The 16,942-nt window shown below is 58.5% G+C and overlaps 3 protein-coding genes across 3 annotated transcripts; 1 reads left to right on the top strand and 2 right to left on the bottom strand.

Annotated features, from left to right (window-relative positions):
- Positions 1–9,552: 9,552 nt before the first annotated feature.
- Positions 9,553–12,963, top strand: GGTG_10509 (zinc finger protein). Its single transcript, XM_009228382.1, has 2 exons — positions 9,553–10,419; positions 10,902–12,963. The coding sequence occupies exons 1-2, from the start codon at positions 9,912–9,914 to the stop codon at positions 12,245–12,247; spliced, it is 1,854 nt and encodes a 617-aa protein (XP_009226646.1). The 5' UTR covers positions 9,553–9,911; the 3' UTR covers positions 12,248–12,963.
- Positions 12,472–13,883, bottom strand: GGTG_10510 (hypothetical protein; the record flags this gene model as incomplete). Its single annotated transcript, XM_009228383.1, has 2 exons — positions 12,472–13,019; positions 13,510–13,883. The coding sequence occupies 2 exons, from the start codon at positions 13,881–13,883 to the stop codon at positions 12,614–12,616; spliced, it is 780 nt and encodes a 259-aa protein (XP_009226647.1). The 3' UTR covers positions 12,472–12,613.
- A 598-nt stretch (positions 13,884–14,481) lies between these two features.
- GGTG_10511 (ubiquitin carboxyl-terminal hydrolase 2) lies at positions 14,482–16,818 on the bottom strand. Its single transcript, XM_009228384.1, has 4 exons — positions 16,702–16,818; positions 16,541–16,613; positions 16,447–16,460; positions 14,482–16,317 (listed from the first exon to the last, which is right to left on the bottom strand). Exons 2-4 carry the CDS (start codon positions 16,560–16,562, stop codon positions 15,337–15,339), a joined length of 1,017 nt encoding a protein of 338 aa, XP_009226648.1. The 5' UTR covers positions 16,563–16,613; positions 16,702–16,818; the 3' UTR covers positions 14,482–15,336.
- Between the last annotated feature and the right edge of the window lie 124 nt (positions 16,819–16,942).

Below are 16,942 nucleotides of genomic sequence, written 5' to 3' on the forward strand. Positions count from 1 at the left end.
TTTTTTAACTTACAATCCCCCCCGCGAACCATCGAATTGCCTACCCAACCAGCAGATGCGATTCGATCAAGCCCCCAACCTGGCTTACCCTAGCTCGTTTTCCTCCATCATCTGCAAGGTGAAGGCATTGACGATTGGGAAATGGGGATGTGACGGTGCAAGCATGGGGGGGGGGGGGGGGGGGTGGGTGGGAGAGCGTTACGTCGAGCTTTGCCCGTCCGTGTGTGCGATGATCCGCCTGTCAAAACCAGTGGGTTGGTTGGGTGGTGGGTGGTGGGTGGTGGAGGCGCCCGGGTTAAGCAATTGAAGCAATTGACTTTGTCCAGGTACTGGGTTGGATGTACCTGATGTACCTCTCATGTAACTACACATATCAGTAACCCTTGTCGGCCAGGCCCAGAGTTTGGATTGGACGGCTGCTGCCCGTGTGTGGACTCAGCCTTATGGAGACGTCCGGATTTCGCAGCCATTCTCAATGTGCTCGCTAGGAACGGACGGTTTGGCGAGGCAGGCCATGAACGAGATTGCACGTTCCTAAAAATGGCCATTGCCGCGCTGTATCTACTCTGTATCTGGCCCTGGGAGGATAGCAACCCAGGGGAAAATTGCCGCGCACAGACAATTGACGCCAGTCGAGGGAAATGCATGGGTCCTTGTGTCTCTTGGGCCAGTTTTTCTTTTTCGTCTCGTCGTTGTCTGCCGGCAAGCCACCTCCTTGGCTGGCTTCCACGTCCAGACATTCTGGTTTCCAGGAAAAGACACAAACGCAAGGGATGAGTAGACGGTGGAAACAAGCCAAAGAAGAAGAAAAAAAGGAAGGAGCCCAGAAAGGGGGAAGGGGAAAAGCCTCAAAAGATTGGCGAGACGCCCGTGTGTCGTTCCATCATCTCTTCCCTAATGAGGGAGGGACGCCAAAGCGCTTCTCATCCGATGGCGCCTTGGTTTCGTTGATGGGAGAATATCGCATGATCGAAACATCGCGCGAGTAATTACTAATGAAGAAAACATGGGATCGAGATGGGAGGCCAAATATCTCGACAAAACTCGTCTGCATTACGTCTAGCGTCAGCCAGCCAGACCCACCGGATTTTGGACCATCACAGCGCAGCGTGACATCCCGACCCTCATCATTACTAGCAGCCGGGCGGCGCGGCGGGCTCCTCGTCCCAGCCCAGCGCCAACTACCAGGCGCCACGCGCGGGATTACTTTTTTCTTCACACGGGCCTGTGCTCCCGGTAGTTGGCCTTTCTTTCTCTCTCTCTCTCTCTCGTGGTCCGAGCGGCGACAAGTCGCGCGCGCCATGCCACAAACCCCCTTGGAGGCGCATGTTCCCTTGTGCTTTATTGTTGCGCAAATCTCCCGAATCAGACCAACCAGGAGCCCCCTCCCCCCGGGCCGGAAAGGAAGGTGCGCTCAGTTGTGGCTTCAAGGTTTCGAGCGAAAACAAAACGGCCGCTAGAGAACAACCTACTTGAGGTGAGAAGGGAAAGGAAAAAAAACATGGCTGCGGGCGGGCCTTGGCACGCGTCAAAAGTGCCCGTCCCCATCATAACAAAACGAAGGAGTGGTGCATGTGGCCAGTCAGAAGGCAGAGCTTGGCAATGGCGTCTCTTGTCCCCGACCGCCACCAGCCGGCTGGTGGGCCCCCTCTTTTCTTTTTCGCTCCCCATCTCGCGTGGGCAGCTAGCATGAAAGGCACTTGCGCGCGGATAGGGGATGGGGCGCCTCAGAAACTTGGACGGTCTTGATTGGGGAGATGACGTTTGGTGTTGGTGTGAGAGTGTGTGTGCGTGTGTAAGACGTGCGTTGGAGAGGGTACAGTAAAGTCAAAACAAAAAAAAAAAGCCGCGTGGAAAGCTTGTCCGTGAGGTCTGAGCGAGCATCGTGTAGTCAGACGTGCGTCGCCAAAACCCAGTAATCCGGTGGCGCTGCTCACTCGCGCGCCAACACTTTTTGCTTTAACCGGCTACCTGCTCAAAGGTCGGGGGGAGCTTTTTGGAGGGGAGGGCTGACGGCATGCCGCAAACAATTCAGGCTGCGGCGTGGCCGTGTCGAGCGTAAGGAACCGCCGGCTTGTTTGCCGCCGGTACTTTAACCCGGTGTCGGAAATGGTGTGGGGGAGTAACAGCAGCATTGAGGCGCAAAAGCGCCGGCGGCGGTGTGCAGGTGCGTGCGTGCGTGCGAGTGTGTGTGTGTGTGTGTGTGTGTGTCGTATCGGGCGGTCCGCAGATGTCATGCTGTGCTGCGGCAACCCTTCTTTTCGATATACGGCCGTCCATGCAAATGGCTGCGAATGGACAAATGGGGTTGCCTGTGCTGCAGTAGGCAGAGAGGGGCCACCTTTTTGCCGTCATAGGGCTGAGCATTTGTTTGTTTTCTGTCCGCTTTCGCATCATCACATTACGTCCATGCTCGTTTGAAGCGAATGCCCTGCTGCCTGCTGCCTGCAATGCGCGCAAAAAACATGCATGCTTGCCTGTATGCTGGCCTGTTTCTATTGAATACATGACGTGGTGTGCAAGTGAGCAAAGTGAGACATATCCGGCCGCCAGGGAGGCCGCATCGCAAGTATTGGATGGCACCTGCCTGTTCGCTGTTCGTTTCCAGGGTTGGACCCTTTTTTTTTTTTTTTTTTTTTTTTTTTTGTGGTGAGACCTCGGATGGGTTCGTGCAGGTGAGCTTTTTTTCCCATCTCGTCTCGTCTATCTATTCGCCCCATTTTATCATGGGGTTTGGTTCCTATCACAATCTAATATTCACAACCAGTCGTCTTGGCAACAACAAACTCCCTTTACAACTGATGCCAATCAAGCGTGCCAGTTGTCCACTAAGCCATGTAGGCCTCCAGATCGGGCCGCCCGTCAGCGTCAAGCCGGGAAGTGAGAGGGGGGCGTGTGCACCAGCCTCTCAATGCGGGCGAGGCATGACAACACAGATGACGATGGTAATGGCAGGCAAGCCTTAGCATACGCCGTGTAAAGCCAGCAATGTTAGGCGCCCGGAACCGCGCGATCGCACACACGTTCAATGCTGTACTCACTACACCGCCCACCCAAGCACTGCTTTCGGGTTCTGTTGACTAAGCCGACATTTCTGTTCATTAGTCGTCAAGGCCACCCTAAAATGATACCCACCACGATGCAACACCGCGGATGGGCCATCAGAGTCCCGGGGCGTGACCGGCTTCCTGCTAGTTGGTCGCTAGTAGGACCCAAGCCTCAGGACCCAGGACATTTTCGCACAAGCGTCATTTCCATCTGGCAATCAAAAATAGCAGGGTGGGGAGCGCAATCCGCCGCTAGTGACTAATCGGGTCATGTGCCAGTTCTCCACACTCATCCGAGTAAGGCAGAAAAAAAAAAGCTTCAGTGGGAGAATGGCTCATCCCACGCCGTCAAACCCACCGGCCGACTCCGGAGCCTCCAAGTTAGAGTGGCCGTGCTCCTCCTCCCCACGTTGGAAAGGGTCCTGATAGCGAGCGGGGGGAGAGAACTGTGGTCCTTTCCAAGTGGAGACGAAAGATAGATCTTGGTGCCCTGAAGAAAGAGAAAGGGGGGACCGTGCTTGAGAGGGTGGTGGTTCCTTTGGACAGTGCATGACACAAGACGAACCAAGGTTTGTTGATCCAATATCAAAAAAAAAAAAAAACATGGGACCGGGGAGGCGCAATGGCGACATGCCACTTGCTTGCAGGAGGGACGGACGGGCAGGTGCCAGGGCTCGTGGCTGCAGGAGCGCCAAGCCCATCAGATGAGCAGAGGCGGGTGCGTGCCTTTCTTTTACTGCTTGTATTTTGTTATTGCCTCCGCATCTCGGATGGTTCAGCCCGGATATGGGGCTTCCAGAGGTGCATTTCTGCTGTTACCTCGGTACCCGTACTTTTGTATACGCCAGCAGAGCTTGCGCGTTGCTCGTTAAATATTCTGTTTAAACGAGGGGGCGGCTGCTGCGGGCCCTTGCTGCGAAACCCAGGACGGCGACATGCCATCATGCCGCCCTACGGCGGGAGGGAGGGAGGGGCAGCGAACCCGGCCTTCGGGAGAGGCGCAAGGCAGGCAGGCAGGCAGGCAGGCAGGCAGGCAGGCAGGCAGGCAGGCAGGCATGGTTGTGGCACTTTCTTGTGTGCACACACCAGGATGGGCATATCCAGAGCGATAGCGATAGCAAAAGTAACCCGGCATATAATCGTCAACCCGAAACCCCGTCAGCCTCGGCCGTCCAGCCAGCTACCTACCCAGGCCCCACCCATCCGAATCGGGAGACAACAGGCGATAAGTGATGATTAGCCAACTGGAGGTTGGGCTGGGAAATGAGAAAAAGGACCCCAGGGAGATTGACGGGAGCGGCATGATTCAGAGTTGCGGCGCTGGGGATGGGACACAACAGACGGGCTGGGGGTGGTGGGAAAGACAGGCGAATAATCACCCGGCGGAGGCCGTCCCCGTCCCGTCTCGTCGCACCGACACCCCGGCTTGCTGCTAGGTGTGAGTGCTGTGGTTCTGTGGTTCTGTGGTGCTGTGGTGCTGCGGTTTGTGTCTGTGTGTGTTGTGTTTTTTTTAGCACGCGTCAATCTCTCCCCCACATCTCCACTCCCCCATGGCACGGGCCCAGTTCCCGTAAATGGGCCAATCAGGGGTCGGGGCTTGGAACCCGCATCTCGACTCAACCCTCGTCCTATTATCTCCTTTTTTGCTGAGCCCTTACTAGTCTAGCCCCTTTCGGGCTCGCTCCAATATTTTGAAGCGACGGGGTGGGCGATCAGACCAAATCCCTCGAGCCCGGCAGTCGCGCGCAAGCTTTTTGCTGTTACAGACGCAATCTCCTTGCGCATCGCCCATGGGCTTTTTTGTTCCGGTGTTGCATATCTGCTGACATGTCGCGTTCGTGCTTCCCCCCCCCGAGGCCCGGACACGGGGCGGGTCGCCTCGGGGCCGGGTCCTGGCCCGGTCTTGTCTTGGGCTGGCTGGCCGCCTGCCCTGGTCGCCCAATGAACACATGATGCTACGCTCCGTCATGGGGACGGGGGCAATAGATGGGCCTCTATCCTAGAGCCAGCGATCTCCCCCAGGTCTCGAATATTGGCCCTGACCGGGTGGTGGTCCTGCTGCCTTGTCTGCTTCACGTCGTCTTTTGGCCAACCAGATGGGGCCGGGGGACCATGTCTTGGAACAAGCACGCACACACCCACCCCCCCCCTCCTTGTCCGCTCGAAAATCTGTCTTTGCTGCCGACGCCGGTGACTAATTTGCCGGGTGACTGAAGGAACGAATCTACTGTGTACTGTGTGTTCCGTTTCGGGCTTGCTGTGCGAAAGATTGTAGAGGCCCAGCCAGGAAAATGTCTCGCTGCCAAAGCAGAGATATCCCACTTGTGTGTCGGGCAGTGCCGCTCAGAAGCAACTGGGAATGGAGCAGCGTGAATGGATGCACGGCTTGGGTGAACGAATGGTCACGGCGGCGCAGCAGATACCTGAAAATAAAACATCGGGATGAGCCTTATCGATCGTGGCGGGTCCCATATAATCTCCTGTTTTGGGCTTTAGCGTCCAGCCACCGAGGCAGATGGACTGATGGATGTTGAAATCTAGGACCTTGTTGGCAGCTCAATCTGCCTCACTTCCTCACTTGCTGCTTCTCGTCTCCATATTTCTCCGGCAAAAGTGCGGAGAAGGACGTTGAAGCTGAAGCTACAGCCCGCCTCGCTTCTTTCTGTAGACACGCGTGTTTATCGAATCCATCGCTAAAAGGGAGGGGGAGAGCAGGGGAGAGCAGGGGAGAGCAAGGGGGAGAAAAGCTTGGCTTTGGGACGTGGGATGATGGACGGTGGGGCACAAGCAAGCCACGAGAGACTCTGCGAGTCAATCATGACTCCTCGGCCCGCAGAGTATGAATCCAAAAAAAGGCTTCACTTTCACCCCCCCTCAGTTCTGCCGAGGTTTTGCTGTGTTGTCAGGCGAGGCTTTCGCGCGTCCTCCCTCCCCCCGTTCGGTCGCCCGTTCCTGCTCTTTCTCTCAAGGTGGGGGTGTGCACAGGAGTCCCCGACATGGGAAAGGATCTACATCTTGGCCACCGAGCGGATGCTGCCGTGCATTGCAAGACAAGCGAAGCAAAAAGGGCTGTGGCGTTTGGACAAGACCCGGCACGTCTGCCTGACTGCCTGGCATGGGATGAGGGGAGGAGGAGGAGGGAAACCGCTGACGTTGGTGATAAGATCAAGAGATCAAGATGGGGTCATGGCGCGCTTGCACTAAGCAGCCGGGCGGTGCCCCCTCGGACGGCTAATTTGTATGTATTAGTCTAGTCACTTCCACCATCGGACCATTTCGTGTCCGTCTCTGGCAACACACCCAACGAATGGATGGGATACGGTTCGACGGGTGCTGCGTTCCGGGACAGACTTGTCGAGGGATAAAATTGCACACTACACTTGACCGCCATGTCGGTCGGACATGGGCGAGAAAGGGCATTCCCATCCAAGCTGGAAAGTTTCCGGATTGGGACAAGCAGCAGCATCAGAGCACGGGTGAGATGTGGAAACAACAGAGGGTGGTTGTGGGCTCTCTCTCTGTTGGTGCAGTATGACAAGCTGCAGCGAGCCGCTGGGGCCGCCATAAGAGACAAGTCGAGGGAACTGGGAGGGTGTTGCCCTCGGGCAGCCCAATGGCGCAAAGCCACTTCCGGCTCGGAAGGGAGGGGGGTTTGGCATGTCATCTGAGCCTCTCTCTGGCTTGGAACCGGGAGCGGGCGAGACGGGTGTGGGAGATGAGATGATGTTGAGGATGGTGGTGGGCTTGGTGGGATGGGATGATCATGGGGAGGGATTGTGCCAAGCGCGGAACAAGGCTGTGCATTAAGTTTGTTGCGTCTTGCGAAGTATTGTCGCTTGCACTTGCGTCTCTTGAAGCAGCAGTTGCGCGCGAGAAGTGACGCCGCTAGAAAAGAAAAAACCAAAAAACCGCGACTATTGGCTGGCGCGGCAGCCGGGCTATGGCAGCGGCAGCCACAGGGCAGTCACGACAAGGCGACAGCGCCAGCCAGCAAGCACGGCAACAAAACAACGCAACCGCAATTTGATCACACACACAATACACAATTCACACGCACGACAGCCAAGCACAGCACCCAAACCCACGTGCCATGGACAAAAATATCTGCCAAAGCCTCCACCACAATCTTTTTCCCTGCCCGGCGGGTCCCCTCTCCCTCCCACACACATCTCCGCCTGCCCCCTCGCCGGTAGCTGGTGTGGGATTGGGGACGGGGCACACCCTAGGTGCCCAGCTCTTTTCTCGCTTCTTTTTACCGTCCTGGTTCTGGGATCGGTGGGTAGCGTCGAAGCATGCTTGATGCTTGGGGTGGCCCCCCGGCGCGGATCAGACCGCTAGGCTGCTTTCTGCTCCTCTCTCTGTTTCTCTCTCGACCATGTCACTGGTGTGCAGTACGTACCGGGCATATGGGACCAAGACATTCGTGCATCTGGCTCGCATCGTGGCTGTACCGCACGGTTCAAACCTTGAGGGGGAAGGCGCAGGAACCAGCCCGCGGCCAGACCAGAGACGGACAACAGCGACCACGACCCTAACGATGCAAGCCCGCCAGGCGCTAGCTGGTCCTTTTTACCGTCCGTCTGCCCCCCCAACAACGCTGGCGGGAAAAAGGGGGTGCTGCTGCCCCAGGTATTTTGATTTCCTTGCTTCTTTTTCGTGCCTGCCGGCGTTTCCGTTGCCGAGATGGAGGTGGTCCAGAGAGAGTCCAGAACGTTGTGGCTGCTGGGCCCTTCCTGTCCCGCCGTCCTCCTTGCGCCCCCCCGCGCGTGCGTGCTGGCGCGAAGCATCGTCAAATTGAAAAGCGAGCCAGTAGGGGCATCCATGGGGGTTGGGCCTGGGTTCCAAAAACAACCCACTACGGACGTAGGGACAACGCAGTCCCTCCCCCTCTCGGTGGTGGCAGGCGCAGGACGAGCAGAAAGAAGCATGGAGAAGCGAGCATTGTGCATTGGTAAGATGAGAGGGGAGGGGGTGCTGTCGGCAAAGTGAAAAAAAGCGAATGCAAAAAAGCAAACGCTGGAGCGAATGACAGTCGCTTCTCCTGCTGCTTCCATTGGAAAGCAATCACGCATACCACCCAAGCTACTGCATCTTGGCTGGGAATATACACAGCCTGCTTTTCTGGGAACAGGACGTGTTAGCGACGGATGCGACTCGCGACATGGTTTGGCCCAGCAGGCATGCCTGCCTGTCTCAATCGCTGCTGGCTGGCCTGGGCCTCGGTCCCAGCTGGGTGGGTTGTCGCTCGTCCGTCCCGCGATTTGAGGTCAGAGACAGCAGAGGCCAGGATCGCCCTCACAGGGTCGCCCTGGGTCACCCTCGCTGCTGGGGGATGATGCCAGCAAGCAGCAGCATTGGCGTTGACTGTGCTCGGCGTCCTATGCCTTGTGGAGATGCAGCAGCACTGACTGTGCAATAATCGCTGGACCCCTGCCCATAGCACTGGGCAACAGCAGCGCCCTAGCTGTCGAGGTACGTACCTCGACTCGTTTGGCCCTCGACCGAGGGGAGGGCCCAGGTACCTCCAAGTGGCCTCCAAGTGGTAGTGGAGACGCCGCCTTCACAGGGTGGTCAACGTGGTGGTGGTGGTGGTGGTGGTGCTGGGACTGGTGCTGTGCTGCTGCTCTGCTCCTCTGCTTGTGCTGTGCTGCAGCGTGCCTGCCTCTGCAGCTAGGCTCTGCCCTCCTCCACCGCCCGCTTTCCAGCACCCACACCCCACCCCAGGCAGACACACACCACTTTTCCCAGGGGTGGGTCCCGTTCGCGCTTCACTCAATCGACGAAAGTCGACTCCCCCATCCACCACCCCTTGGGTCACCCACTCTTCGGTCACCCTTGCCCTGACCTTCTTCCAACCGAACATCACACGCCCCTCCTGCCTTTTTCACCATCCACGCCCTTGAGGCTTGCTTGGCGTCGCCCTGGCCATTTTCCCCTCCACTCTGTCTCTCTCTCTCGCTTCTTGTTTTTTTTTTCTTTCTTCTTTTTTTCTCCTCTCACCCCCTTCCCCCTGCCTCCAGCCCTCCGCGGAGAGGTGCTCTTCGCAGTTTTGAGCCTTTCGCCCTCTCTGACCCCTCTCATCTGGCGCCGGCTGGTCCTCTCCTCTAGCATCCCACCCCTCCCCTCTCCACCAGGGGAGGGCAGACAAGTCAAGTCCTAGGGTGGGCGTGGGCAAGGCCGGCCTCGAGTGGAGCACAGGCCAGGACCGCCAAAGTGGGTGGGAGAGGCGGGAGCGCAGTCCTGGGGCTTGCCGGAGTCGGTACCCTTCCCTGGGCTTGGGAGCAGATCCCCTGGACCACCCCCTGGTCCCCCTGCCAGATGAAGTGCCCACACGTAGGTACCTAGCCAAGTACCAGTGTACCTGCCATGCAATGCACACACCGCGCCCTCTGCCTACCCTACCACACCCCAAGCACCTCCGCCTTCCTCGCCGGGGGTTGCTTAGGACCACACAAGGCCCATCGCGTCTATATAGCATCCTTCGTCGCCCACCACGTCCATAACCCTCTGCTCCCCCTCTAGTCGATCATCACGACACTTCACTCTCAGACCACCACTCAACAGCAAGATACTTAAGAGGGAGACCATCCTTTCTCTCTCGTCCTGTCCCTCGTTTGAACATCCCGCCTCTTCATCACAGCAACTACATCCAACACCACGCCTCAGCCTGCCTGGTGTTAGTCGGAACACGGGATTACCACATACGCATAAGGGGACAGCACACACAGAACACCAGCCGAGAGATTGCAGAGTGGGAGAAGGATTCGGAGCCCTCTGCAAATCCTCCAACCCTCGACCAACACACACCCATAGACTGACGCGCGACCTGTAACGGTCCCCGCCAGTCCTCACTCGCCATTCGTGATGCCCTCCAGACACCTCAGCAGCGACCCCGAGGATTACAACATGCTGTACCCAGAGCCTCCGCAAGGCGCCTTCGGCTCGGCGCCCCTGGAGATGAACGTTTCGCCCGACGCCTATTACCCAAGGGTTTCGGCCCAGGAGTACCCCACCACTATGCACTTCGACGCCAGTGCCCTGTACACAGAGACTCCCTACGGCGTCTTTGCCAAGCCCAACGGCCTGATGTCACCCGCCATGTACGCCGACGACGGCGAGATGAGGTTACCCTCGTCCAACCTGTCCATTGCCTCCAACGGATCCGCGCCCTCGTCGGCACACGGCTCGCCGCGCTCCGCCCACCAACCCGTCCCTGAGTGGGCCGGCGCCCATGCCCTGCCCGGCATCGTGGGCCAGAGCGACTACTTCGCGCCTGGCGCAGAGTACTCGTTCGCCCCCGCGCCCAGCATGGACGAGTTCAGCGCCGCTTTCGAGTACGCCCAGCAGCACAGCAAGCCGCCAGGCTTTGTGGGTGAGTTACCAGAGGTTCCTAGATGGTCACGTCAAGATTCTCCTGTTTTCCCGCGGCATCGTCATGATGACCCAGTCTCCTCTTCTGTTCCTCCATCTGCTGTCGAGCCGGAGCCCCTGGACTCTTTTGCGCAACAGCGACAAGGCACACCAAGCCGGCTGGCCATCGACACGCAGCCGTCACCGACTCTTTCCCCTTGTTCCTCGCCAAAATCGAGCGTTGCTTTCTTTTCTCCTCTTACGTCTGCGTCTTCTCTATCATCTCCGCCGCTGGCTTGGAGCAGTCCATCGTGTGCTCCAGAGGAGCTGAGCCCTGGCGCGCGTCCGCCGGTTCATCGTCATGTTCCTCCTTTCTTTTCTCAAAGCAGTGGTCACTTCGTCGCCCCTCTGGGCTCTTCTTGTTCGTTTCCCTTGTCACACCGCCAGGTATAGAAAGGTACGATTTAAGCCTAACTTGCTAACCAGACCTGGGTATTCAAGCAGATCCCTCTCTCATTCATCCCGGCATCACCCGCCCCCTCGAAATCCCCACTTTCGAGTCGGCATATCCCGCACCCCCACCATCAGCATATCCCGTCTCGCCCGCCCTGACGGGCTCTCCCAACGTCCGCAACGGCAGCACATCGCCCTTCGTCCCTAATCATAATTACTACCCGCATGGCCAGTTCGCCGCACCCCCCGAGCCGCGGAGACAGAGCCTGCATTCTTTCACCTCGGGATACTCGGCGGAGCCGCACAACAGCGACGGCGAGACCAGCAAGGAGAAGCAGCGATGCCCGCATCCTGAGTGCGGCAGGAAGTTCAAGGATCTCAAGGCGCACATGCTCACTCATCAAGAGGAACGCCCGGAGAAGTGCCCGATCCAGACTTGCGACTACCACGTCAAGGGGTTCGCACGCAAGTACGACAAGAACAGGCACACTCTGACGCACTACAAGGGCACCATGGTGTGCGGTTTCTGCCCTGGATCGGGGTCGGCGGCCGAGAAGTCGTTCAACCGCGCAGACGTCTTCAAGCGCCACCTGACTGCCGTGCACGGCGTCGAGCAGACGCCTCCCAACAGCCGTAAGAAGGCGGCCGCCGCCGCGGGCGCATCCAAGAAGCTGACGGGCTACGCCCCCGACGCCACGGGAAAGTGCAGCACCTGCTCTGCCACATTCTCCAACGCCCAGGACTTCTACGAGCATCTGGACGACTGCGTTCTCCGCATCGTGCAGCAGGAGGACCCGGCCGAGGCCATCAACGCCAAGAGGCTGGCCGAGGTTGCCGAGGACCGCGAGGTGCACGCGACGCTGGAGAAGAACCAGCTGCCGACGGCCACCATGACGTCGCCCTTTAGCGATGACGACGACGAGGAGATGTACGAAGAGGAGTGCGAGGACGAGTCCCGCGTCCGCGCCGGCGGCAAGTCCACCGCCTCGCCCTCCAAGAAGAAGGGCGGCAACCCCGCCAACGGTGTGCAAAAGTCGCGTGGCATGACGCACTCACGCAACGGGCCGGCGCACATCAAGCAGGCCAAGGGCCGCAAGAGCCGGCGCGACTACCCGACGTCGTGGGGGTTCGACAAGGGCCAGATGACCATGAAGAAGCGCGTCATGACCGTCTTTGACGGTCCGCGCCGCCTGGCCAAGGACGACATGATGCTGTCGACGGAGCACGAGGTGCGCATCAAGCTCCAGGACGAGAAGGCCTACGTTACCGACCTCGACATCCAGACCATGCGCCGCGCCCAGGGCTTCCTCGACGCCACAGATGAGGAGAAGGGACCCTGGATCTCGGACGACCTGACCGAGGAGCAGCGCCGTCAGCTTCACGCTGCTGGTCAATAATGGGCTGAGGCAACTTGTCTCTCTGTTCCACACACACACACTCTCTCAAACACAAACATTTTCACGACTTTTATGACGGCAAGCTTTGGCCAATACCCCGGGAAATAAAATTAATGGCGTAGAGAGTGGGCATGTACTAGGCGCGGTGAAGGGTTTTTGTTTTTCGTTTTGATCTTTTCCCCCCTCTTGTCCATTTCCAACATATTACACTCTTTGGATGAGGGCTTGTTTTCTTACGCCTTGTCATGTCTCTGGATTTTATCTCTTGTAACGGATTGAACCTTGCCGCCGGTTGCGGCGTCACGATACCCTTGGTTTTTGCTTCTGTATTTTTTCCAACCCTCCTTCTTTTTCTGTCTTTTTCGTTTATATTCTGCCTTTCGAGCAGATGACGCATTGCGGTGTCTTACTGAAGTAATATAAAAAAGAAAGATCTCTTCTTGCATCCTCGTTTCTGTTCCCTTTGTCCTTCTTTGGCTCCAAGAATCTTTCCTGCCTTTTGTTGATCTCTGCCAACATTTCTTGATTAGGCCTGGTCTTGGTTATGTGGACGGTCGGTCGGCGCAGCGCGGGCGGCGCCTCGTGGTATGGACGTTGGGGTCTATAAGAAGGTTGTGTTATTGTTATTCTCTTCTTGGTCTGTCCCTTCCGCCTGTTGTAGAAACATTGCGTGTGAAACAAATAAGCATCCTTTATGCCAATGAACTTCTCCGCCGCTCGCTGTTCTTGGGTGACGGTGACTTGCTGCTTGGATCCAGGCTGTTCAGATTGCCTTTGGGCAGAGTCTGGTCATACCCAGGACTGCTCACGCTCGGCTCTGTCGACTCTCACTTTGTCTCCATCTGCTGTTGGCCAAGGGGAAGGGGGAAGTTCTGTAAGCCCCTAGCCAGCTTGCCGTCTTGCATTCTCCCACGATATAATCCGGTCAAGGTAGTCGGAGGTGGGGGAGGGATGGAGGGCCTCGACGGCTTCATCGGCCTGGTCTCGTGTCATCCATTCGTCGTTCGGAGATGGGATGCTCGGCGTGCTAGTAGTGGCTTTGCATGGGGGCTCGTGCGGCGTGGCATGTTGTCGCCATGGTCTTGGAGAAAGCGGCCGAGGCCACGGATGATGGCTTGTTTCCTGTGTCTGATTCGGCGAGTCGGTCGTGATGCTGTTCGTTCCGCGAACTCGGGTCGGTACCGTATTGTGTGCCCTGTCACTCCTCCCCCCTCGACTTTCCCCCGACCACCGCCCAGGTGCATGTCAAGGTCTCCATCCACCGTTCTCTCTCCCTCGCTTCAGCCGGGGCCAAGTCTCTATAGTCCTCGGTTTGGTTCCTGGTGGGCCGTCTTCGGGGGGTTCGTCGAGGCTCCGTGAAAGATGGGTGCGTGAGGTCATATCGGCCGAGTCGGGTGCCCCCAATCGACGCTTTTGCACAGAGATTTTGGACGTGCCGGGGGGAGGTGCGTAGTCGGCTCCTCGTCTTTGGGGTCAAACCCATACTGATCTCTGGACGGCAGGGCACCTTTCTTGTCACTGAAATGGCCACAAAGCGGAGGGAGGCGAGCGTTATATCTCCCACCTCCCGAGCGACAAGGACGACCATGGAAAGGCAAAGAAACCCACATGCCGCGGTCCGAACAGACGCCCGCATGATGAACAAACTACCCCGTTTTTTTCTTTCCGAAAAGAGACTCGACTATCGAGGCCGAGCTTGCGGCTGAGGACGCAAGAACCCTCGCCTGGGATTCCGAGTTTCAGCCCAGACGACTTCCCCTCCCCCGGCTTGCAAGGGGGAGGGGGGTTGAGCCTTAGCTGTCGATCCCCGACAGCCGTGGCGCCTGGCTTCATGGCGCGGGCCGAATAGACAATGGGAGAAGGAAAGAAAGAAGAAAAGTAAAACGACAGCAAGCAGAAAGATCAACAAAGCAACAAACAACCAAGGGGACTGGGCCGCTTGTGGTTGTGGTGTCGCGAGTCTCGAGGCGATGAGGCGATTTTCGTGATGCCCAAGAGCGAGAAAAAAAAAAAAACTCTCATCAAACAAGAGTCGGACTGCCTACGTCGCCTCTCTTCCTTGACAGAAGCGGCGCAAGCACCACCAAACTCGGCCAGAGCGCCCTCTCCCTCCTCTGCCTCCAACACCTCGTCCAGCGACGCCGAGAGCTGACACAATGTCCTGACCCTCTCCACACCCACCACCAACCCCCCTGTCCATCATCATCAGCTACAAGGACGCCACAGCCGGGCTAACACACACACACACACGGGTTCCTCTCCCTTTTATTAATCTCAGCGCACCGTCTCTTGAGCGTAAACGGCGCCACCGCGCGCATGTTTTCTCACACTATTTCGGCAGCCGAATCCCGTATCCCGTCGAACCGACAAGCTGGCCTCCTCCTTCCCCCCGGTCAGGGCTAGCGTGCCGGATACGCATCAGTAGCACGCTGACTGGGTCCTGTCGTGAACCTCTGCCATAACGACAACAGCCGTCCTCCTTGGGGGCGACGGACAAGGTGTGACCGCAGTTTCCACATGCCAGGCAGGCACACACGGACGCATGACAACAAGCCGTCGGGATACCCAACCTGGGCCCGTCTCCACAGACCTGAAGCGCCCTAGCTCGCCTTCAGCTCCCAGCTATCGAACGCCATTGGCATGCGTCTGGCGCGCCACGACGCATCTTGGCGACTTCAGCCTCGGGCCGCTATGGGACGCGCAATGGTGACGGCAGCCACCTACCTACCTACTTATCTAGCTAGCATGTTTCCATATCGAGGCGCTAGTAGCTTGTCAGCTGCGGCGGTCACTTCTCAGAGAATCCCCAACTTGGAGTCAAGGCCGCGGTGAATAGCATCTGGCAGTTACATGCTGGGCTCAGCTTCTGGTCTTCACATCTAGCTGCCACGCTCCGCCCCCGGACGGTAGCTACTGCGCTGAGCTTTCGGTCCTCGCTCCCGTCGGACAAAGGGTCAGGGCTGCATCAGAATCGCGCGCCTGTATTAGAGGTGAGTAGAGCAAAAGAGGTAACCGCCATGCTGCTTGGAGAAATAGCCCTGACCAGCGCCGCGTCAAATCAAAATCCACCCCGTCGCCCAGCGTCAGCATCAACCCTCCATCTCCGTATCCCCACCCCCGGCCCTTCCCTTCTTGCGCTCCTCTATCCTGGCCTGCATCTTCTGCTTGCCCTGGGCGACCCAGCGGTCGTAGGCGGCGTCGTCGTCGCCGCCGCCCTGGCCCAGCTTGGACCTGACAACGCCCTTGAGCACCTCGCCGGCGAAGCCGACAAAGTTGTGGCGGCGGAGCGAGTTCTCGATGCGCCAGGCCCGGCGCTTCCGGCGCTCCGTCTCTGCGGCCTCGTCGTCGTCCAGCTGGGCGGCCTGGATGCGCAGGTCGCGCACCATGGCGAGCAGGTTGAAGCGTATCTCGGACGCCTCGTAGCGCGCGACGCGGCGCCGCAGCACCTCCATGACCTTGTTGGCGAACTCGTCGCCGCCCGAGCCGCAACGGCCGTGGCTGATGGGCGCGGGCTGCAGGCCGTCGAGCTCGTACAGGGTGCCGCCGACGGCCGTGTAGGCGACAAAGTGGAAGGCGTCGTCGGCGTCGTCGTCGGCGCCCGCCCGCTGCGTCTCGTCGGCAAAGGGCGACGAGCGCGCGAAGCTGTTGTGCACGCCCCGGATCAGCTCCGAGTTGGACAGGGCCTCGCCGCGGAACTCGGCGGGCAGCGGCATGGTGAAGTCGCGGAAGTCGCGCAGCGCCGCGCCGATGTCGATGCGCTGCTCCTTGCCGTCGTCGTCATCGCCGCCATCGTCGGCCTTGTTGAGCAGCACCGACAGCAGGGCCTGGGTGCCGCACGCGTTCTGGATGGTCTGGGCGGCGAAGAAGAGGCGCTCTGCGGCGGCGTGGTCGAACTCGCCGTCCAGCGGCTTGTCGCTCGCCGTGTATGGGGTGTTGGTAGGGTACTTGAAGAGGAAGATGACACCGTAGACGGGGTGCAGCTCGGCCAGGTCGTCCGGGTCCAGGCTTATCAGCTCCTCAAACTGCACGTCCCTGACTCCGAGCTCCTCCAGCAGGTACGTGAAGACGCCCTGTGCGCGCGAGTTGATCAGCCTTTTCTGTCACTGCTCATCTTGGACTCTCCGAGCTTTGGCTCGTGGCCGAGCGGGTTCGCTGGCCGTAACAGGCGGGCAGTGGTCGAGGTCGGGGAGGGGGCATACCGCATCGGACTCGACTGCAAAGAGGTCATGGCCATGGTCAGCTCTAGCTCTGGGTCAACATCAGCATAGGTGTTAGGGAAGACATTAGACTGACTTGTATTCCAGCCCCCACTCATGACGACGACCTCCAAGTACGTGCGTACGTGTCCGGCGCCGGTGTACTCTACCTAGAGGAGTCGCAAACTAGGTCAGTCATTAGTCGAGGCGAGGCGCTTTGGAAAGAAGATGGAGTTAGGCAGGCTCGTTACGTCATACGTGCGCGGGAATTGGCGTCTGGAGTGAGGGCGCCTTGAAGAGCGTTCGCTAGAAATTCGGTTGCGATGCACAAACAGCGGTCGAATCAAGCAAAATCCCAGGCCCGCTGTCGTCGTCCCGAACCAAAGCGGGACAGACAGGGCCCTGGCCTGCGGGGTCCAGCTGCACCCAGGCAAGATAAGCACACAAGATAATGCTCCTGTGGGTCTGTGTAAGCGAGTGGGGCCTCACAACGTAGAGA

This window comes from Gaeumannomyces tritici (genome assembly GCF_000145635.1).
Source record: "Gaeumannomyces tritici R3-111a-1 unplaced genomic scaffold supercont2.6, whole genome shotgun sequence".
Taxonomy (NCBI): Eukaryota; Fungi; Ascomycota; class Sordariomycetes; order Magnaporthales; family Magnaporthaceae; genus Gaeumannomyces; species Gaeumannomyces tritici.